The sequence below is a fragment of the Podarcis melisellensis genome (assembly GCF_964234715.1).
Source record: "Podarcis melisellensis genome assembly, chromosome: 2".
Classification (NCBI taxonomy): Eukaryota; Metazoa; Chordata; class Lepidosauria; order Squamata; family Lacertidae; genus Podarcis; species Podarcis melisellensis.
In genome coordinates, this window is record NC_138529.1 from 106,423,641 (window position 1) to 106,445,851 (window position 22,211).

Sequence of the window (22,211 nt, forward strand, 5' to 3'; positions counted from 1 at the left end):
TCTACTTCTTCCACCCACACAGGAGAAAGCAACAAGTGAGTGAGTTATAGTCTGTGGTGGGGGAAGGGTGTCATAGGAATTGGCAGGCATATTGCAGCTTAGCCTCACACACTAGCAGGCTACTTTTAAAGTTTTACTTATTACATCCAAAGGTCTGGTTCATGCATTGTTCCATGCAACAGCAACGAGAACGCAGGCCGATTGCTCTTGGGTGCAAAATACACAATGCAGTTTCAAACATGCAGTCTGAACTTGGATCAAGGGCAGACATGCCCGTCTTGGTCGGTTACATGGCTGAAAGAGATGGAGGAAGAGAAACAACTCACCTCCTCCTAAACGAGAGGTGGGGTTGACCTAGCTAGGTCTAGGAACAGAACTCGGTGGTCTTAACCCCTTCATGCACTAACTAGCACTTATGCATAGCTATGTTTGACTGCAATTTTGCATGGACTAAAGCTGCTGCTGGCGAGTGGAATGCAGACTACTGGGAAAGGGAATGGGCTGGGACCTCGGGCAGGAGCACCCCACACTGCAACATTTTGTCGTAGGTCTCACTCATCGCTGCTTGCAGTGTGGGATGCTCCTACACAAGGTCCCAGCCCATGCCCTACAAAGACCAAAGCAGACATTTTGTATGCAAGAAAGTTTTATTTGTTTGACATATTTCGCCAAGTATTGCACAAAGGCATACAAGTGCAAACCATCACCAGAGTGGAAGAAGAAGAGCTGGAGGGGGCTTGAGAGCAAATGAATACATTCAAGATCAGTATAGACAAATCTGTTGACCCTTTTCCACACAGGTGGGTGCTCCATAAATATTCAGGCTGGCATAGGAGAGGGAGGGCTTGGCTATAGTACCAATCACACGCTATGAAGTTTAACTACGCTTAGTAAACCCCTAGGAACAAAGACAACAAATAGTTCCTCTGCAAGATCAACTGAAGCTAATTTGATTAGTGCAAGGAGGGACCTGTAATCAGCCTCCCATTCATTCCAGGAGGGGACAGGCAGGAAAGACCTGGGGAGGAGCACCCCCTCTTTCTTGCAAGCCAAATTTACTTTTCTGATTTGTGGCCCAGCTTAACAGCACTATTTAGGCCTCTCAAAGAACCATACCCAACATCAAGCTTTCTAAACAACGGTTTGTCCAATCGCCACTTGCAGTGTAAATGACCAGGGATACGGCCACTGTTATCAGCAGGCTGGCATCGGACACAGTGATAGGTCTCTGTATTGCATTGATTCTTCCAAAGCACTCGAACAATAGTTTTAGTAAAATGGAGGGGGGAAATCGCTCCTTGCATGAGAGCACATTTGCTATCTCACAATGTAAGCTTACAGAAAGTGCAACAGTGCTACCCCAAAACCTGTGAACTGACCATCTGGAGTATTGTGAATTAAAAACCCACTCAGATTATTATGACGTTAAAACCCACTAGTGGGATTTGATGCACACGAGAGTTCAATGCGCTGCAATGCTCAAGATCATGTCCAAAAACATTAGCTACCTTGCCTTTATCATGGTTGAAGTGGAAACCAAGCTGAGAATAGAAGAAGCTACAAATCTCCCATTTGGCTCACATTTCTTACTTGACCCTTGAGTTTTGAAGGCGAGCACACCCACACTAAGAGTTTTTCCATGTGGCATTTAGGATGAAGATGGGCAAAAGCAGAGAAGCAGGCCCCTCTAGAAAAGGAAGCTGTTTACATTTCTATTTCTGGTGGAAGGCTGGAGTTTTATCAGCTCGGCACATTCCAGGCTTGATGACTCGGCAACAAGAGGCTTCTTCAGAGAACCATGCGGCTCTTTGATCAAACTGGGGTTTTTAATAAGGCTACATCAAGGCAGATCATGTTTTAAGATAAATCACATCTTCATCCTCGGGAAGAGAGATACACACAAGCCAGATTGAAATTGTTTCTAACTGCAGCAGTGTTGTTGTTGTTTTGTCTGTAAAGATCAGATCCTGAGTACTGAGAATATTTTGCTTTTGTATCGTACAACAAATTCTCTCTGTAGGTGCTGGAAGAATTGTGGTAGAGTTGAAACTTCAAGATAGGAGAGTCAGGTGCAAGTCAGGTGCTTTGGATGGCAACCAGGTTAGTAACTGGGCTACTTGGATGAAACCGTTCAGGTCCAGTTAGCTTCATTCCCCACTTGGTTGAGTTCTTGGGTGAACTGAGAAATGATGCTCATCTCTTGCTCAATGGCTTGGAGCCTCACTTCTACGGTGGACAAGGTCTTCTGGAGCCTGTCCATAAGATTTCTCAGTGCATCCTGGTTCATCAAGACCTTGCAGAGAGCTTCTTGGTTCTTCAGGATGGCATCTGCGCAGAAGAAACAACTCATTTATATCCCACCGTTCCTCCAAAGCTGCCCTGAGCACGGGTATGATTCTCCACCCAACCCCGTTTTATCCTCCCCTATTAGGTTGAATGGGACGCGGAGTTGTGCAAAACCTCTGGAGAGCGCTGGATTGGGAAAGGATAAATTAATACAGGGGTTGCTAGTCACCCAAATTGCATGCTTATAAGCAGGCATAGGTAAACTCGGCCCTCCAGATGTTTTGGGACTACAATTCCCACCACCCCTGATCACTGGTCCTGTTAGCTAGGGATGATGGGAGTTGTAGTCCCAGAACATCTGGAGGGCTGAGTTTGCCTATGCCTGCTTATAAGTATAAACATGGCCATCTAAAGGCAGGCAGAGGGAGAGGACATTAACTTTACTTATGTTGCATACACATCACACATTTAAACAACCTAAGGCTACTGCGAGGGACGCAGGTGGCGCTGTGGGTTAAACCACAGAGCCTAGGACTTGCCGATCAGAAGGTCGGCGGTTTGAATCCCCACGATGGGGTGAGCTCCCGTTGCTCGGTCCCTGCTCCTGCCCACCTAGCAGTTCGAAAGCACGTCAAAGTGCAAGTAGATAAATAGGTACCGCTCCAGAGGGGAGGTAAACGGCGTTTCCATGCGCTGCTCTGGTTCTCCACAAGCAGGCTTAGTCATGCTGGCCACATGACCTGGAAGCTGTACGCCGCCTCTCTCGGCCACTAAAGCGAGATGAGTGCTGCAACCCCAGAGTCGGCCACGACTGGACCTAACGGTCAGGGGTCTCTTTAACTTTACTTAAGGCTATTGGGAGCTGTCATTTGTTAAGAGTGCTGGGAACTGTTGCCCTGTGAGGGGTAAAGTACAGTTCCCGGAATTCTTGGGCCGGTGGGCAGGATCTGCTTTAGATCTGTAGCGTGCCTGCACCCTTAGCTACACCACTGGAGAAAAGCACAGAACCCATCAAGCCATTTGGCTTCTAGGCCACCAAATCCACATTTGCCAGCAGAGAATTCTTACCGAGCTCCCTGCCGCTGCCCAGATGCATCCCAGAGGCTGCCTTTGAAGGAGAAGCTGTCTGCAGTGGCTGCTGTGGTGACAGCGGTGACAGCGGCGGTGGCAGCGGTGAAATTGACGGTGACAGTGGTGACAGCACCGGTTGTAGCTGACTTTGCTGTACTCCTTCATCAGGGACCTCTTGAGAGCTGTCTTGATGTTCTTGGTACGCAAACACATGCCCTATTTTGGGGAGAGAGAGAAAGCAGTCATGGCATGCATGGGCCCAGCCCAATACTTTATGCATCCCCAACAGATGATTCTCATTTCAACATTAATGTTTGGACAGCACCTTTCAGGCTGGCCTTGGGGCATATTAACACACACCTTTTGTCCTCCTGGCAGATGAGAATGACTAGGGGAGCTCAGGAGCAACAGCTGGAGAGATTACCATTACCAGCACCCCCTCTGTTGTTACTGCCCCCCTTTGCCTAATAGTAGGGCTGACCATGGCTACTACACAGTCAATTTGGGGCTTATCCCTACTGTCGTTTAATGTGGAGAGTAAGCTTTCCAAACCACTGTTCATTCTCTCTTGTCCACATGACGTTCTCCTCTAAATCCCTGCTTTTCCATATTTTCCGTCCCAGATTATTTGTTGTTAGGACTCAGTCAAATCACTGATTTGAAGGGTTCCTCCTGTGAGATTTTGCTCCTCAAAGTTTGGAGTCCAAGAGTGATTCCATCCCACATATCAGCATGTAAGAATTCACCACAATTAAGTTCTCCTGCCCAAGGCCTACCAAAATCCAACTGTGTAAACAGCAGTACTTTTGACCACTTCCTATTCATGACAAAGGAGCTTGTGGAGGAGAACATCCTAGTGCCATGGTTTTCAACGTGGCACCTTGGGGTGTCATGACTGATAGGGATGCCACAGGCAACACTGGCCTCTGTCCCTCTTTCCTTCCCTCCGCCCCCCATGCCTTCTTGCGTCCCTGCCTCCTAAAAGCTTGCACAGCTGTTGGTTGCAGTAGCCCTGGCTACAAGTTCCCCAGGTGAATGGTGCCCCTGGTGCTTCTCAGGCCCCTCTGGGGCAATGTGAGGAGGCACCTCTCTTTGGGGCAGGGGGGCAGCTCAGAGACCGGGGGGGGGGGCAGCTGTGGCTGCCCAGAAGACTACCAAGGAGAGGGGAGAGGAGGCTGAGGGAACCCTCCACAAAGGAGGGTGCTTGAAAAACGGTGAGAGGTTGCCAACTCTGCAGGAAAGGGGTGACATAACTGGACTTCTGAGCCCCACAGGGGTGTCACAGAAAGAATGTACAGTGGTATCTTGGGTTGCCGGTGCTTCAGGTTACAGACTCCGCTAACCCAGAAATAGTACCTCGGCTTAAGAACTTTGCTTCAGGATGAGAACAGAAATTGCACAGCGGCAGCGGGAGGCCCCATTAGCTAAAGTGGTGCTTCAGGTTAAGAACAGTTTCAGGTTAAGAACGGACCTCCAGAATGAATTAAGTTCTTAACCTGAGGTACCACTGTAGTTGGTCAAGAGAGTCATGAACTCAACAAGGTTGAAAACCTCTGTCCTAGTGGATTTCAGCCCAATGGCTCACACCTGTCCCAGTTCCTGCTTTGCTGACCTTAAAGGCATTGGTCTACTCGAGGTAACAGTCTCCTCTTAGCAAGCTTTCTTTTTTTATTAAATGGGCCTTTCCCCACTTCCTCCCTTAACTGGAAATCCTGATGGGTAAGTCACAGAATAGGAAATGGAAGGCAACTGGCCTTTCTGGAGTGAGTGTGAAGAACTGGGGCTTCCACTGGGCCTATCCCCCTGGGCTAGGAAGAGCATCTATCAAGGTGAGCTCCAAGTCTCCAAGTGCTTATTAGACTGGACACACCCCAATGAGAAGCTGGAGACAGCTACTTTGTTGGCTTTCTCTCTTTTTGGTGGCAAGATTTAAAAGGAGGATTTCAGAGCTCGAGAACAAATGTTCAGAACCAAACAGACTAACAAAAACAACACACCCATGCACCAAACTCTAATATTTAACTCATAATCTTTAAAAGATCCCATCACTTTAGTGGCAGGAACCATAGCCAAGACATGCCCCCTCCTACCCTGGCCTTTCGCACCCAAGGTTTTTTTTGGAATGGTAAGTGTTTAGCGTTGCATTTTAAATAGTTTTTAATGACAACTGCAACAGTAGAAATGTAGGTACATAGCCAAAAAGGGGCTCAGCCCCAACACCGTTTTCATTCAATCATAATGTCCAACAGCTCATCTGCCCACGTGCAGAGTGCATTTGCCTCACTAGCCAACTACGCCTTTACGTATCTGTGATTGAGGCACAGACAACTGAAGAGAAAACTCCTAACTCTGATAGAGGAAGGTGAAGCAATCCACCTCCTTAAAAAAATAATAATTAAAAATAAGAAGTCGATCCTGAAACCCCCTCACTGGAGCTATGCCGCTGTGGAAAAGGATTAAAAAGTTCTTCCCAGTAACTGAGCCCTGGAAAATGAGGCGCTGCTGCTCACCCAGTTCGGCTTTCAAGTCTTCTTTCAGGGCGACGGCGCTCTCCACCAGGGCCAAGATCCTCGCCCCCATCTCCTCCAGCCTCCACACTCGCCCTGCCATGCCGGCAACCTCGCTTCACGCCCCAACTGACCGCCCCCCCCCCCAATGATTATATAGGTGCAGAGTTGCAGCCGGACGCCGAGCGCCGCTTCCCGGCTGCCCCCTGCGGTTTCCCTTCAGGTCCGCCTCGAGCCGAGGCCAATCAGGCTCCCGCATTCTTTCCTCCGGCTTCGTTCGATTGCCTGGGGAGGGGGGGAATCAAAGCGGGGAAATGGCGTGGGCGGCGGCCGCTTTTGCTCTCTTTTCATCCTGTTCTTCGTCTGAACGCTTTCTTCCTCGTTTTCAGTCGCGCTCTTCAGCTATCCTTTATTTGCTGCTGCCGCCGCTGCTATTGTGCTTTTTAGAGCAGATCCTGCTCTAAACTTTTTTTCCTCTGCGCCGCGCCGATTTTTTAAATTTATTATTATTGATAGAAATTCATGGGGGGGGGGGAGAGAAACATCGCTTGTGATTTGTAAGATTATCGCTTGATGCTATGGCCGTCGTTTTGAAAAGGGTATCTCTTCATATTCTGCAAATAAATTATTCTGATACCACGCAACACTAAAATGTTTAAATGTCTCTTTGTCCTTGAATCTTTCTGCCACACCCTTTGAGAACCGCTGTTGTAGAGAATTTCTCTATCCTATTTACACAGGCCAAGTTATCTGTAGGAAATGACCCCACTCCCGGGCTTTTAGGCTTTCTTACTTGTTTCTTATTTCCATTTTGTCGACCGTTTTACTACTCAAAAGTTCTCAAAGCAATCTATATGTGCGCTCTCTCTCTCTCTCTCTCTATTACATTTTATATCCCGTCTTTCCTCCAGGGAACTCAGGATGTGGCCCTATGGGACATCACCCTCAGCAACGTTTTATGCTCACAACCACCCTGTGAGGTAGGACTAGGCTGAGAGTAGAGTGACTGGCTCAAGGTGAGGTTCATGGCCAAGTGGGGATTTGAACTCTAGTCTTCCGGAACCTATTCCAGCACTCTAGCCACTGTGCCACACTAAGTACAATAAACCCGTATCAAATGATTCTCGTTACAAAATACATTGGGGGGGGGGGAGAGGAAACTCCACACCCATAGCCATAACATAAAATAAATTCAGAGAGCACGACTACTAGGTGGTAGAATTCAAAATTTCAATCAACACAGCGTACACGCAATTTTGTCATCTGTTTCACACAACTACTAGAAGCACCCACTGCCTCAAGCATTTTATCTGCCAGCTACTTGTACATAAACCACTCACACTCTGCAATATTACAACCCAAGTACACAGGGCCACTGCCAAGCTTAAAGCAATAAGATACAGTCTTAATACCTGAAGAACTAACGGTCTCATGTCCCTCTTCCATTGAACCACCTCAGATTCTCTCACCTGAGAGATAAGATTGCACATGCATAGTGGGGTGGCCCTGTTAATTTATTTTAAAAGCAGTGGCAGGGGTGGATCAGGACCACTGGGCGGGGGAACTCCCTTTCACAATGTTTTCCATTCTAGATCTCTCGCGCCCCCAACTATAGGCACTCCTCCCCTCACAAAGGAACACATCTGGTTGAAAACCAGGCTATTTTGCCATCCGGGAGGTCTCTGTGCCTTTAAGAGTTAACCAACAGAAGTTCAACAGGGGAAGTTTCCCCTGGTATGGGGAAGCAGTGGCAGAGAAACCTTCCGTCTTCCTTATTTCCACCTGTTACCAAGCTGTTAGAAGCCTGGCCAAGCAAAACCAAACAAAAGCAGGCTGGTTTTCACAGTTTCAAGGATGTTTTCTTCCTTTATTGAGGTTCACCTATATATCATAATAGAATAATAATAATAATAATAATAATAATAATAATAATAATAGCATATAGTATAATTGTAATAGTGATTTAAAAAAAACTTCTGTAGTGCTGAATTCCAAATAAAGCGAGTTCCTTTCAGACAACTGTTACATTGAGATTTCCCCACAATAATTTAAAAATAGAAAATAAGAAGAAGTAAGGGTGGTACAGAGCAAAGGAAGCACAAATGAGAAAGCAAAAGATCTGGTCTGAATGTTGGGGGTTTCATTATCCCCTCCACCAACCCAAAAAACAACAACCATTGCCATAAGATTTCTTTGCTGACATTATTGAGGCATAGTAGGTCTTAGCAGCAGGTTTAGAGTCTCCTCCTGATTGCTTCAGCATCATTTCCTAAATTGGACAGAAGGGGGGAAACTGGAAGAAGTGGATGAAAGGCAGGGAGGATAGTCCTGCCCAGGAAATTTCTTCTTCTTCTTCTTAACTCTGTGAGGTAAGTCGCCCTGATTTCCATTTTACAGATGGGGAACTGAGTCTAAAAGATTGTAACTGGCCCAAGGCTATCCAGTGAGTCTGTAACGAAGCTGAGATTTAAGCCCAAACCTCTTGGGTCCTGGGTTATTTACTTTCAAAGAGATTCTAATGCTCATGGTTATGTGTTTGAAACGACATATTCAGGTGTGTGCCTATGGTGCTTAAGTCCTCTACAGTTGCCATTCCCCATCCCGACAGCCTCTGGTTGAAAATCATAGAATTGTAGAGTTGGAAGGCGCCCTGAGGATCATGTAACCCAACTCCTTCCAATGCAATTGCAATCGAATCCATGGCTCTGAGCATCTCTTTATTCAGCTATCAGCAGTTTGAATCCCCGTTACAGGGTGAGCTTCCGTTGCTCGGTCCCAGCTCCCGGAAACCTAGAATTCAAGAGCACACCAGTGCAAGTAGATAAAAAGGTACCACTGCGGCGGGAAGGTAAATGACATTTCCATGCACTCTGGCTTCTGTCATGGTGTTCCGTTGCGCTAGAAGTGGTTTAGTCCTGCTGGCCACATGGCCCGGAAAGCCGTCTGCAGACAAACGCCGCTTCCCTGGGCCTGAAAGCGAGAGGAGCACCTCAATCCCATAGTTGCCTTTCACTGGACTCAACCCTTCAGGGGTCCTTTACCTTTTCTATTTAGCTCTATTAAAAAGTCCTAGCTTTTTGCACATAGTCAGGGCCTGCCTTTATCACAATCACATGTTTCAGGCCTGTCTCTTACCCCATAGGGGAGTCCCATCTTTCCAAACAAGCTCTATAGCTGCCCCTTTAAGCAGCAGACCAATGTCTGGTGTTTATGGCCACACTGTGAAAATTTGCAACACCTGCTAATTCCTTCCTCTCAGGCTGTTATTAAAGGCACAGGAGCTGGCCAGCCTTTTGCAGGTCGGTGGCAATCCTGCGATTAGCTAGGATATAATGAAGTGCCCAAGGTGGGAGAATATACAAGGTGGGAGAGAGGAAATGGCCTCTTCCCTAAAAGACTAGACTCTTCTAAGCATTTGCTCAAACCCCATCCTCTGAATGTTGGGCCAAGAAAAGACCTGATTTTGGAATGAACTGGTTATGGAGAAAGACACTCCTTTAGGATATAGTCTATATTATATATCTGCTACGAGCTGGACTTCTCAGCTGGGTCCTGGGAGACTTTGTTGTTAGGAACTGATGGCAGGGGGAGGTTTAGATCAACCAATGGGCATCAACGGACAAGGTTGGTTTCCCACTAAGGCAGCCCCAATGCTGATTACAGTGGTACCTCGGGTTAAGAACTTAATTTGTTCTGGAGGTCTGTTCTCAACCTGAAGACCACTATGGCTAATGGGGCCTCCCGCAGCTGCTGCCGCGCTGCCCCTGTGCGATTTCTGTTCTCATCCTGAAGCAAAGTTCTTAACCTGAGGTACTATTTCTGGGTTAGCGGAGTGTGTAACCTGAAGCGTCTTGTAACTTGAAGTGTCCGTAACCCGAGGTACCACTGTATATAGAATCATGGAATCGTAGAGTTGTAAAGGGCCAGCCCTGTCCATTGCGGGAATCTTTCACCCAATGTAGAGATCAAACTTATGACCCTGGGATCAAGAGCCTCACAGTGGGGATCTGGCAATTCAGGGTCTTGCATGGATGTGGGAATTTTGGATTCAAGGTCAACTCTGTCGTGGACCCCTTCCCCTTGCGGCCTTTGGAAAGTCATGCTCTCTCATCTTTTCCATAGCCTCCAACATGCTACAGAGGAACATCGAGACATAGATCTTTTCGGGCTGCATGCTCACATGAGAGGCGACTTGCCCCAGAGAACCACTGCCATCGCTGGGCCCCATTTCTAGACTTAATCCCATGCTTCTTTCTTACTCTCAAGCAGCACCCCTTGCTTCCGCAGAGCTTGGTCAGACTGGCCCATCACCCAGTACTTCTCCTGGATACCATAAAATGCACCTTGAACCTCCTATGCATCAGCAGAATTATAGTGTCCAGTGTAACAGTACCACCCTATTCTGCCTTGATCAGACCATACATGGAATACTGGGTCCAGTTTTGGGCACCACAAATTAAGAAGCTGGAACGTGTCCAGAGGAGGGCAACCAAGAGGATCAAGGGTCTGGAAGCTAAGCACTTGAAGGAGCTGGGTATGTTTAGTCTGGAAAAGAGGAGAACGAGAGGAGATATGATAGCCATCTTTAAAGGGCTGTCACATGGAGGGCTATCTGAAGGGCTGTCACATGGAGCAAGCTTGCTTTCTCCTGCTCTGGAAGGTAGGATTCGAACCAATGGCTTCCAGTTACAAGAAAGGAGACTCAGATTAAACATCAGGAAGAACTTTCTGATGGTAAGCACGGTTCAACAGACTCCCACGAGAGGTAGTGGACTCTCCTTCCTTGGAGGTTTCTAAGCAGAGATTGGATGGTCATCTGTTATGGATGCTTTAGTTGAGATTCCTGCATCGCACGGGGTTGGACTAGATGATCTGGCGGGTCTCTTCTAACTATACAATTCTATGATTCTATGTACCTCTAATAAGGTACATAAAACACCATCTCCGTGATGCCCGCAAGAACAGAGGTATGCCTGGGTGGGAACAGGCATTCCTCCTCTGCTCTGCTCATTGCAAACCTCTAAGCCCATTCCCAACAACATTGTGAGCCAGTTCAGCTGCTCAGGGGGGAAAAAGGACATGGTATACAGTCCACCTGGGATTGTATCGCCTCATTATGGAGAGATGCAGGTCCTACCGTTGGGCGATGAGGTGACTATGTAAGGAGGTAGATGCTGAAAGTGGGTGGGGAGGCAGGCAGCAGCCCCACTGCTGTTTCTTCCAAGTTCCCTAGCTGTGTAACTAACTGCCTGTTGGGGGAAGAGCTGTGTGCATCATGTGACCTGCCCTGCGCCCCTGCTGCTCTCAAGTAACACTCGGCTCCCGGTTGAGCTGGCGCCATCCTCTTCTCCTCTGCCTCGGGCAGCAAAATGTCTTGGTCCAGCTCTGAACACAGGATTTGCCGCACCTTTCAATGCCCCCTACATCGAAGAAACTGTGTGGCATTCAGTGTCGTGCTGTCACAATCATTCCATCAGCGCGAGCGTTTCTGCTTTCCAGGTGGAACCAATTCCGCTTTCCTTCCCCTCTCCCCAGCTGTGTGCTGTTCTAGGGGCTCTCCTGACACCCCCACCCCACCCACCAGCTGCTTTGGGGAGTCGTGTGGGGACAAAGCCCCAGTTGCCCTAGCCGGATTAATTCATCTGGTTGGCCACTGTGAGATCCAGCAGGCTCTGCTTGCGTTCTGATTGTGCTGGCTCCCAATAGCACAACCGTGTGGTCGAATCTGGCCCTCTCAGAACATGGAAACCCCATAAGAAGAGGCCTGTATGGGAGGCCCACAAGCAGCTTCCCCACAACTTCCTCCTCCTCTTTCAAAACACTAGCTGTCTACATGCAGGAGTTTTGTTTTCTTCTTTAATGTGAAGAAGTGCTCAAGTAGTCGTTCCTCCACGCCCAGAAACACCCATTCTGAAATGCTACCGTCCCAGCAGAGCTGTTACCTTGTGCTTTTTCAGCATCAGCTGAGGGGCGGTGGTGGAGGAAAGATGAATACTTCCTCTCTTGCCTGACCCCGCAAGCCAAAACAGATCTGGAAGTTGAGGTCCGTCGCCCAGTTAGGAGGTGGGGGGAAGTTGCGGCCAACCATCTTGGGCAAGGGTGGACGCCCAGCCTGAGCTGCTTTCCCCCAGTCTCCATGTATCTGGGGGCAAGAACCCCTTCACGCCCCAGCCCTGCAGACCCCCAGGATGGACGGCATTAGGGATAGGGCTCTGGAAGGGAGTTGGGACCTCGGGCCACGTGGGGGCAGCTGGCGGGTTGCTGCTCCTGTCGCCCTCGCCCCACCAGGGTGGCATGATAGAGAGAGTGGGCTCAGGAACACTCGGGGCCGGCTCCTTGTAGCGCTTGGAGCCCCCTTTCCCACCCTCAGCCCCTCCCCGCGCCCCTCCCTTGGGGGGCCGGTTGGCCGCGTGCGTGCGCTGGTGGCGGTTGCGGTGGGAGCTGCGGCTGAAGCATTTCCCGCACACGGGGCACTGGTATGGCTTCTCGCCCGTGTGGACCCTCCGGTGCCTCTCCAGGTGTGAGACGAAGCCGAAGCTCTTGCCGCAGGCGGCGCACTCGTAGGGCTTCTCGCCCCGGTGGGTCCGCTGGTGGGTCAGCAGCTGTGCGCTGGCCACAAAACGCTTCCCGCACTCCTTGCACTTGTGGGGCTTCCCACTCGAGTGGGTCCTCTGGTGCTGCAGGAGGGTGGAGCTGACGCTGAAGCTCTTCCCACACTCGTTGCAGCGGTAGGGCTTCTCCCCCGTGTGGATCCTCCGGTGCCGGTCCAGGTGGGAGCTGACGCTGAAGCTCTTCCCGCAATCCCCGCAGGCGTAAGGCTTCTCCCCCGTGTGGATCCTCCGGTGCCTCTCCAAGTGCGAGCTCCAGCTGAAGCTCTTCCCGCAGTCAGCGCACCCGTAACGCTTGCTCTCGGCCGTGTGGGATTTCTGGTGCTTGACCAGAGACGCCAGCTCCCCGTAGGTCTTCCCGCACTCGCCGCACTTGTGGGGCCTGTCGGGCGAATGCACGCGCTGGTGCCTCTCGAGGTGCGAGCTGACGCTGAAAGCCTTGCCGCACTCTTCGCACCGGTACGGCTTCTCGCCCGTGTGGATCCTCTTGTGCTTGATGAGGGCCGAGCACCAGCTGAACCTTTTCCCGCACTCCGGGCACTGGTAAGGCCTCTCTCCCGTGTGGATCCTCTGGTGCTTCACCAGCGACGAACTCTGGCCGAAGCCTTTCCCACAGTCTGCGCACTTGTGGGGCTTCTCGCTGCAAAGTGGTGGCGAGGCAGGCGGTGGTGGTGGAGTGGGCGAGTTGGGGGCGGCCCGTTTGCGGCTGCAGTCGGAGCATTTGGCGGGATCCCGGCCCCCTGTCGGGGACGTCCCAAGGTGATGGAGTGCAGCTGCGCTGAGGTAGAAGCTCTTGCCGCAGTCCGCGCACTGCCGTGGCTTCTCGCCCGTGTGGATCCGCTGGTGCCGGTAGAGGTGGGAGCTGCGGCTGAAGCTCTTCCCGCAGTCGGTGCATTGATAGGGCCTCTCCCCCGTGTGGATCCTCTGGTGCCTTTCAAGGTGGGACGTGAAGCTGAAGCTCTTCCCGCAGTCGGGGCACTCATACGGCTTCTGGCCCAGGTGCTTCCTCTGGTGAGCGGCCAAGTTGGCGCTGAGGTTGAAGCCCTTCCCGCAGTCCCCGCACTGGTAGGGCTTGTCGTTCGCGTGGGTCCTCTGGTGTTGAGCCAGGGTGGAGCTGACGGTGAAGCTCTTCCCACAGTCTTTGCACTGGTACGGCTTCTCGCCGGTGTGGATCCGCCGGTGCCGCTCCAGGTGCGACCCGACGCTGAAGGCCTTCCCGCACTCCTTGCAGGCATAGGGCTTCTCCCCGGTATGGACCCTCCGGTGCCGCTCCAGGTGAGAGGTCCAGCTGAAGCTCTTCCCGCAGTCCTCGCACTTGTACGGCTTGTCGCCCGCGTGGCACTTCCGGTGCTTGGCCAGGGCCTCGGCCTCGGAGAAGCTCTTCTCGCACCCATCGCACTTGTGGGGCCTTTCATCCAAGTGAAGCCTCTGGTGCCTGAGGAGGTTGGACTTCTGGCTGAAGCTTTTGCCGCACTCGGGGCAGTGGTGGCCCTTCTTGGTCCCTTGCGGCTTCCCAGAGGGCAGCAGGAGTTTGGAAGCGCTCACTGCCTGCTTTTCCTTCTCTGCCTTTCCTTCTGCTGCTTCCATGCGCCTCAGTCTCCCTTCTGGCTGGCTCTCTGCCTCTACTGGACTCCCGTCCAAGGTGCTCTCTGCCTGCAGGTCTGTCTTGCTCAAAGCCTCTTGCTGATGGATATCCTCGTTCTTCCTTCTCAGCTCGTCACCTAAGACAAATGAAGCAAATGTGAGCTGCCTTCTGTGGTACACCTTTCATCATAACTTAACAGTTGTTGTTTTTTGACAATATTTTTTATTAATTTTCAATTACAATAATTCATGGTAGCCTCATTATAACAATGCCAAATTACAATGCCATTACTAATCCCAATCATTCAAATGCCAAATTATATAATTTAGGTGGCCTCCTGTGTGATAGAATTGATAATTTACTTTATTTCTGCATTCCAAGAACTTATTCCTCTCAATTACATTCCATTCAAAATAACCACCCCTTATTTAAACAACTGCGGGATGCGGGTGGTGCTGTGGTATAAATCACTGAGCCTAGGGCTTGCCAATCGGAAGGTTGGTTGTCGTCCAAAAACAGCCAGAGACCCAAGTTTGAGAAGCCCTAATCTAAGCCATGTATTTTGTAATTTAGAAATATATTTTCCTGCCTTATTTACTGCTATTTTCTGCTTGAATCAAGTGTGCAACTTTATGTAAGCAAATAATATTATTACATTTTACATCACAGAGTTCCGTGTTGTTATTTTGTATAGATGGATAAACAAAGTCTCTCATGAAACTCTGGTCTGCAAAAAGGCATCCTGGATAATTCTAAAAAGCTACACAACTTTGTCCCAAGTTTCCATGATAATGTTGGAAAGGATGGTACATTCTTAACTCTGCTAAACTAGATGCTAATCTTACCCAAGTGAGTAAGAGGAAGGATAATTAATAAACAATGTATGCTATCCTCTCTTCCAAATCCATCCTGACAACTATTCCCAGCCAGGATAGACCACTAGTCTAGTTCAGGAGAGCTGCCTTTGAGTTCTGAAGTTCAATTCCATTTTTAAAAAATGCTGGTTCCTCACCTGGGCTAGACTCACTTGGCATCTCCCTTCCCTCCGGCTCCTGAAAATCTGGAACCCATGGGTCTTCCCCTCGGTCCATCCAGGAGAGCAGGTCAGGTTTGGAAAGTGGAAATCCAGCTGATGAGAAAACGAAGGTGGCACTTCAGTAAAGGTAAAAAGTAGTGGTTAAGAGCGGTAGACTCGTAATCTGGTGAACCGGGTTCGCTTCCCTGCTCCTACACATGCAGCTGTTGGGTGATCTTGGGCTAGTCACACTTCTCTGAAGTCTCTTAGCCTCACTCACCTCACGGAGTGTTTGTTGTGGGGGAGGAAGGGAAAGGAGATTGTTAGCCGCTTTGAGACTCCTTAAAAGGTAAAGGTACCCCTGGACGGATTAAGTCCAGTCAAAGGTGAATACGGGGTTGCAGCGCTCATCTTGCTTTCAGGCCGAGGGAGCCAGCGTTTGTCCACAGACAGCTTTCCGGGGCATGTGGCTAGGAGGACTAAACCACTTCTGGTGCAACGGGACACCGTGACGGAAGCCAGAGTGCACGGAAATGCCATTTAGCTCCCCACCACAGTGGTACCTATTTATGTACTTGCACTGGCATGCTTTCGAACTGCTAGGTTGGCAGGAGCTAGGACAGAGCAATGGGAGCTCACCACTGTTGCGGGGATTTGAACCACTGACCTTCTGATTGGCAAGCCCCAGAGGCTCAGTGGTTTAGACCACAGCGCCACTCACGTCACTACCTGGCACTTCAGTACCCTGAACAGGGCCGCATCTCTCTTTCTTGCTTAGTTACCTTCCTTTGCACGTTTGCTCAAGTGATGCTTGCAGTGCAATCGTATACAGGTCTTCTCAGAAGCAAGTCCCACTGCTCACAGCCAGACTATGGCTATGGTGGCTATGAGAGCCACCAACTTACGGGGCAACCCTATCTGTATCTACTCAGACGTCAATCCAACCGAATTCGCTGGGGCTTACCCCTAGGTCAGAACGTAAGAGGAGTCCTGCTGGATCAGGCGAATGGCCCAACTAGTCCAGCATCCGGTCCCCACAGCGGCCCACCAGATGCCTATGACAAGCCCACAAGTGGGATCTGAGCGCATGAGCCCTCTCCCTTCCTGGGGTTTCCAGCATCTGGTGTTCAGAAGCTTCACTGCCTCTGATCCAGCTTGCAGAATTTTTTTCTGAGTGCAGAATGTGGGTTGATACAGGAAATAATTTCCTTTGTGGCAGCTGTTGTTTTTTCTCATAGAGCACGACGTTTACTGCATGGGACTCACCTGACGCCAGTCCTCTGCGATGCGAGTCGGCCAGCGCAGTGATTCGGGGAAGGCTGATGGCCATCTCTTCTGCTAACAAGAAGATGAGAGGATGCCGTCAGAACACAAGGCAGGCTGGCCGGGGCAGTGGGCTTTGAGCATTGAGGTGCTGCTGGCTAACTTTCCCCACGCTAAAACATTCTCCCAGTGCAAATGCTCTTCACTGCAGCAACACTCTCCTCCCTTCCTTATGTAGCGGCCGGGTTATGCTAATCCAGAATGCGGCAGCTAGACTGGTGACTGGGGGCAGCCGCCGAGACCACATAACACCGGTCTTGAAAGACCTACATTGGCTCCCAGTACATTTCCGAGCACAATTCAAAGTGATGGTGTTGAGCTTTAAAGCCCTAAATGGCCTCGGCCCGGTATTTTTAATCTTTATTGGAAGCCACCCAGAGTGGCTGGGGAAACCCAGCCAGATGGGCGGGGTACAAATAAATTATTATTATTATTATTATTATTATTATTATTATTATTATTATTATTATTTATTACACTACGAAGAGCCAGTGTGGTGTAGTGGTTAAGAGAGGTAGACTTGTAATCTGGTCAACTGGGTTCGCTTCTCATAACATAATCATAACATAATAATAATCTCATAATAATAATTCTCATAACATAATCATAACATAATAATAATCATAACAATAAAAACAGGCTGTATTGCAGGCTGTTTCTTTTAAAAATCAAAATGTGGCTACATGGATGTTTTTTTATTTACCTTTCTGCTCTGACACAACAGGAATGTAGAAGGAGTTGTAAAGAATAGAATAGAATAAGGAAAATGACAATTGTGGAAGGTAATGCACATGGTTGTCTAAAAGGAGAAGGTCCTCGTGTTCCAGGGTCGAGAATTGCCTCACTGGCACCGCTGGAATCCTTACCCAGAGAGATTAGCGTCTCATAATTCTCCTGCATGATATTCCAGCAGAGGGCTCAGGTGGCGAGGCCCTGCTCTCTTGCGAAGCGCACCTTTGGTCTCAGAGGCCTCTCGCATCTGTAAGGAGAAGTTTGCCCATCCATCAAACTAGCCCTGCCCAATTTGAAACGCACGTTTTCTGCCCATGTGTGAATGACGTTGACTTTGGAGTCTGCAGGGCAAAAACAACCCCAAGATATGACCTGCTCATTGTGACAAACATTTGAATGGATGCTCTTAATGTTTTCTTCCATATAGCAGGTTCGGGGGACCATTTTCAACCTGAGGGCCATATTTCCCTCTGGGCAGCTTTCCAAGGGCCACGTGCCACAGGTGGGCGGGGCCAGAGGCAAAAGTGGGTGGAGCAACACATTTAAATGTTACCTTAGTACCATAAGGGGCACGGGTGGCGCTGTGGGTTAAACCACAGAGCCTAGGACTTCCCAATCAGAAGGTCGGCGGTTCGAATCTCCGTGACAGGGTGAGCTCCCGTTGCTCAGTCCCTGCTCCTGCCAACCTAGCAGTTTGAAAGCACGTCAAAGTGCAAGTAGATAAATAGGTACTGCTCTGGCGGGAAGGTAAATGGCATTTCCGTGCGCTGCTCTGGTTCGCCAGAAGAGGCTTCGTCATGCTGGCCACATGACCTGGAAGCTGTACGCTGGCTCCCTCGGCCAATAAAGCGAGATGAGTGCCACAACCCCAGAGTCAGCCATGACTGGACCAAATGGTCAGGGGTCCCTTTACCTTTACCTTTGTACCATAGACTACTTTCTACATATGTTCACACACCTTCCAGAAAAGCGATAGGCATTTTTAGAGTTCAGTGACTCATTCCTGCCAGGATAAACTTGGGGTGCACTTAGCACACTGAAAACATTTCACTGCAGGGTTTCCCAAACTTGGGTTGTTTTCGGACTACAATTCCCACCATCTCTGACCACTGGTCTTGCTAGCTGGGGATGATGGGAAATGTAGTTCAAAAACAAGCAGAGACCCAAGTCTCTGTGTAACCTGGGTTTTGGTTACGCCTGCCTGAACTATAAACCAGCACTGTGCACCTACCTGAGTAGCAGGGATTGGCTCTTTGTGGTGCCTAGTGAAAAATCAGAAAGAAAGGAAGGTTAGTATGCAACATACTGGGTATAAATAAAGGGACATTAGGGACATTTCTCCTCTTACACTTATATCCTAGGTTTCTTCCATCACGGGACTCAAATCAGACTACCTGTGGTGCCCGGGTGTTCTCCTTTCCAAACGCAGACCAGACCCAGGCCTGCTTAGCCTCAGCAAGTTGGTGGCTTCATGTGCCTCTTGGACCACGCGCTGGGACTACAACTCCCATAATTCCTGTGTGAGCTGGGGCTGCTGGGAGCTGGAGTCCAGCAATATCCAGAAGGCCACAAACTCTCCATGCCAGCCTCAGTCTCTCTGGCCCCACCATCACAAAACGGCAACACCACACCAATATTGAGGAACTCCCTTCCTGTGAGGCCAACCTTGTTCCACCCACCTTGGCCTTTAGATGCCTGGTGATGGGGGTTCTTTTCTTGAGAGCTTGAAGGTATTTGACAGTTTCCAGAGGGGTGACCACATTTGAGTGCTTCCAGACAGGGGCTTAGCATCTCAGATGGGTCCGTCAGATATCGCAAATGGCTCACGGTATCTTTTCTTTTGAACTTATTGGCAGTGGTGTTTGGTCCATGAGGGTGACCCACCAACCTAAGTCTATCCTCTGCCAGCCTTCTCCCTTCTAACCGCTCCAGAGATCTGCTGCATCCTTAGCAATCATCATCATCATCATGTATTATTTATAACCCAACCACTCTGGGCAGCTCCCAACAGAATTAAAAGCACAATAAAACACCAGACATTAAAAACTTCCCTAAACAGGGCTGCCTTCAGAGGTCTTCTTAAAGTCAGATAGTGGTTTATTTCTTTGACATCTGGTGGGAGGGCGTTCCACAGGGCGGGTACCACTACCGAGAAGGCCCTCTGCCTGGTTCCCTGTAACTTGGCTTTTCGCAGCGAGGGAACCGCTAGAAGGCCCTTGGTGCTGGACCTCAGTGTCCAGGCAGAATGATGGGGGTGGAGACGCTCCTTCAGGTATACTGGGCCGAGGTCGTTTAGGGCTTTAAAGGTCAGCACCAACACTTTGAATTGTACGCTTTGAATATCTGCTCATCCTGGCAGATCTTGACATAGGATTGCCCTCTTAAACAAATGGCATAAGCAAATTATGACATAAGCTTCTGTGCATTGCATACAGTCCACTTTCTCAGATACATGAAGTGTTAACCAGAGTAGGGTGGATGGCCACTTTTCATAACATAAACACCACTGTCTATATACTGTCTTGCGTTTATGACCTATGCAATATGTATATGTACCTGCAATGCAGGATTACTCTTCATGCAACTGAGAACCTGAACTACAGCCTGTGAAAGTTTATGCCATAATAATTTATTCAGAATTCATCCTAAAGTTTACGTGGTGACTGGTCTTCACTGAGCACTCATTCAGATTTGTTTGTGGGGTGTCACTCGTTAATCCCACACTTTCCAGCCTATTTCCAAGTCACTTTCCCAACTGCAAATAGCCATTACAGTGGTACCTCAGGTTACATACGCTTCAGGTTACAGACTCCGCTAACCCAGAAATAGTGCTTCAGGTTAAGAACTTTGCTTCAGGATGAGAACAGAAATTGTGCTCCGGTGGCGTGGGGGCAGCAGGAGGCCCCATTAGCTAAAGTGGTGCTTCAGGTTAAGAACAGTTTCAGGTTAAGAACAGACCTCCGGAACGAATTAAGTACTTAGCCCGAGGTACCATTGTATTGTTTAAAGATTAGTTGTGCAGAGGCAATGCAGGCAACCTTTGGCCAGCCTCCCAGCTGCTGCTGAACTACAACTCCCATCATTCCTCGCCATTGGCCATGCTTCCTGCGGGTGATGGGAGTTGTAGTCCAGCAAAACATGCTGTGGGCCAAAGGTTTCCCACGCCTGTGCCAGAGCTTGAATCCGCTTTAATTGCGCAAATCCAAATTCCCTGGCAAAATAGTGACAGTGGAAGTGCCCTTAGTCTTTCTTTATTCTAGAACATAATGTATTTGTGTTTTTATATTGTGATTTTATGTTGTGAACTGCCCTGAGACCTGCGGACATAGGGTGGTATACAAAGTTAATTTAATAATAATAATAATAATAATAATAATAATAATAATAATAATAACAATAATAATAATATATTCATGGCGCTTTGCAATGCAAATGATTAACAAGGCAATAGGTCAACTAAAGACACATACAATAAAAAGGTACTACAAACTCTTTTTATGCAAGAAAATTGGGACAGTTGCTGTTTCTAATTCTGCTTGGATTTTGCTCCCTTCCCGGGTTCATTGGTTTGTTACAGCAACCCCATTCTTATTCTGTCTTGCAGCTTTATCATTTACACGTGTTAACTGCCTTCTCCGTAGATTAAGCGGCAGAGCTTGCATTGTATGAAGAAACACTATTTATTTTTTAAAAAATCACTAAACGAAAGCATGCGCCACCAGTGATCAGCAAACCTTTGGCTGATGGCAGCCAAGAATTTTTCATCGCATAGTAGACCCCCCGTGGAAAGTGTGGGGCGGGGTCACCCCTTCTTCTTTCACCAACCTGCTTGTGAACGGGATCATCTCCCGGGGTGGCCAGTTCCGTGTCAAGCGAGTACAGCTTTGCGCAGGTTGCAGCTCCGAGGCGCGCAGACGATCAAGGCAGCAGGATGAGACGCAGCCCCCGCCCCCCGCCCTCCCCAGTCTTTTGCCTTCAGCTTCCTGACAACCCTCCAACCTCAGGGCATTCCCGCAGCCCTGGATCAACTCTCGTTGCGAGCCGGAGACCTTCCCACCTTGGCCGGGCAATGGCAAGGGAGGCGTCCCTCCCGTCCAGGGCAGGCAAGTCTCCCCTGGGCATCGACTCCGGCGCCAGAGCAGCTGATCCGGCCCGCTTCTCAGCTGCATCCGAGTCACCCAGGAAGCGCAACGCCCGGAGGAAACACGCAGAGAGAGCGCGAGAGAGAAAGAGCCGCGTTTCCCTCTCTTCCCCAAGCCATACCCAGAGCCCTCTGGCGGCTGCCGAGGACGGAGCCTCCTCTCCGGACCGGCTTGGAAGATCTGGACCGAGGTATGGTTGGATAGGCTCAGGGGGACCCGTCGCCAGCGGCTCTGTCTCCAGCTGCGGTGCTGGCACTGCTGGCTGGTGATGTAGGAGTCAGAGACCAAAGGGTGTAGATTTGGGTGTTCTTGGGTTTGTTTGTTTTTTAATGTCTCACTATGAATTGCATTTAACTTTTGGCTAAAATGCACCCATTCCTGCGTGCCTGCGTTTTGTGACTCTCATAAATCTCTCCTACCAGTGCCAGATTTACGTATAAGCTAAACAAGCTATAGCTTAGGGTCCCACTCTCTTGGGAGCCCCCAAAAAATTTAAAGGGAAAAAAACACTGGATGTACATTTTCAAAATATAAGATAAAAAACAAATAAAATAAAACTTGCATACAGCAACAGTGTTTTGTGTTGTGTAGGCTCCTATTTGTTATGTGCAAATGGCTTTAGATATCTATTAAGTCCATAAATTACCAAATAGCATATATTTAACAACAACAACAACAAAAACCAGCGACAATTTGTTGTTGACAAAGGACAGCTGGACATATAAAAGGCCCCATTACCTTCAGTAGCTTAGGGCCTTGTTATGTACTGAGTTGAATAGGATCCAAAATGCAGCAGTCTGATTGGTCCTAGAACAACAGGATTCAGAATGCAGCAGTCTGATTGGTCCTAGAACATTGCAGCAGTATGATTGGTCCGCAGGAGCCACCCAATCCAGCTCCAGGTGGAAGTGAATCTACAACCTGATTGGCCTACAGGAGAAC

At 49.2% G+C, this 22,211-nt stretch overlaps 2 protein-coding genes across 4 annotated transcripts; both read right to left on the bottom strand.

Moving 5' to 3' along the window:
- Positions 1-1,486: 1,486 nt before the first annotated feature.
- On the bottom strand, positions 1,487-6,005 carry LOC309365201 (uncharacterized protein). Its single transcript, XM_081903425.1, has 3 exons — positions 5,868-6,005; positions 3,355-3,573; positions 1,487-2,328 (listed from the first exon to the last, which is right to left on the bottom strand). Exons 1-3 carry the CDS (start codon positions 5,965-5,967, stop codon positions 2,132-2,134), a joined length of 516 nt encoding a protein of 171 aa, XP_081759551.1. The 5' UTR covers positions 5,968-6,005; the 3' UTR covers positions 1,487-2,131.
- A 5,701-nt stretch (positions 6,006-11,706) lies between these two features.
- On the bottom strand, positions 11,707-21,516 carry LOC309364427 (uncharacterized protein). Of its 3 annotated transcripts, none has more exons than XM_081901685.1 (6): positions 20,953-21,516; positions 18,359-18,389; positions 17,262-17,374; positions 16,339-16,407; positions 15,070-15,186; positions 11,707-14,193 (listed from the first exon to the last, which is right to left on the bottom strand). In XM_081901685.1, the coding sequence occupies exons 3-6, from the start codon at positions 17,293-17,295 to the stop codon at positions 11,921-11,923; spliced, it is 2,493 nt and encodes an 830-aa protein (XP_081757811.1). In that variant the 5' UTR covers positions 17,296-17,374; positions 18,359-18,389; positions 20,953-21,516; the 3' UTR covers positions 11,707-11,920. The 3 variants fall into 3 exon arrangements, with proteins under 3 accessions (XP_081757811.1, XP_081757809.1, XP_081757810.1); XM_081901683.1 differs by having other exon boundaries at positions 16,339-16,410; positions 20,953-21,515; XM_081901684.1 differs by lacking the exon at positions 20,953-21,516 and adding an exon at positions 20,618-20,828 and having other exon boundaries at positions 16,339-16,410.
- Positions 21,517-22,211: the final 695 nt, after the last annotated feature.

Bases quoted from the DNA above. Each gene is read 5' to 3' on its own strand.
- LOC309365201 (XM_081903425.1), bottom strand. From the start codon at position 5,967: ATGGCAGGGCGAGTGTGGAGGCTGGAGGAGATGGGGGCGAGGATCTTG. The intron at 3,574-5,867 runs GTGAGCAGCAGC...TCCCCAAAATAG, and splicing joins AGACTTGAAAGCCGAACTGG to GGCATGTGTTTGCGTACCAA. The intron at 2,329-3,354 runs GTAAGAATTCTC...TCTTCTGCGCAG, and splicing joins GGGCAGCGGCAGGGAGCTCG to ATGCCATCCTGAAGAACCAA.
- LOC309364427 (XM_081901683.1), bottom strand. From the start codon at position 17,295: ATGCAGGAGAATTATGAGACGCTAATCTCTCTGG. The intron at 15,187-16,338 runs GTGAGTCCCATG...TTTTCTCATCAG, and splicing joins TCGCAGAGGACTGGCGTCAG to CTGGATTTCCACTTTCCAAA. The intron at 14,194-15,069 runs GTGAGGAACCAG...CATTTGTCTTAG, and splicing joins GCCAAGTGAGTCTAGCCCAG to GTGACGAGCTGAGAAGGAAG.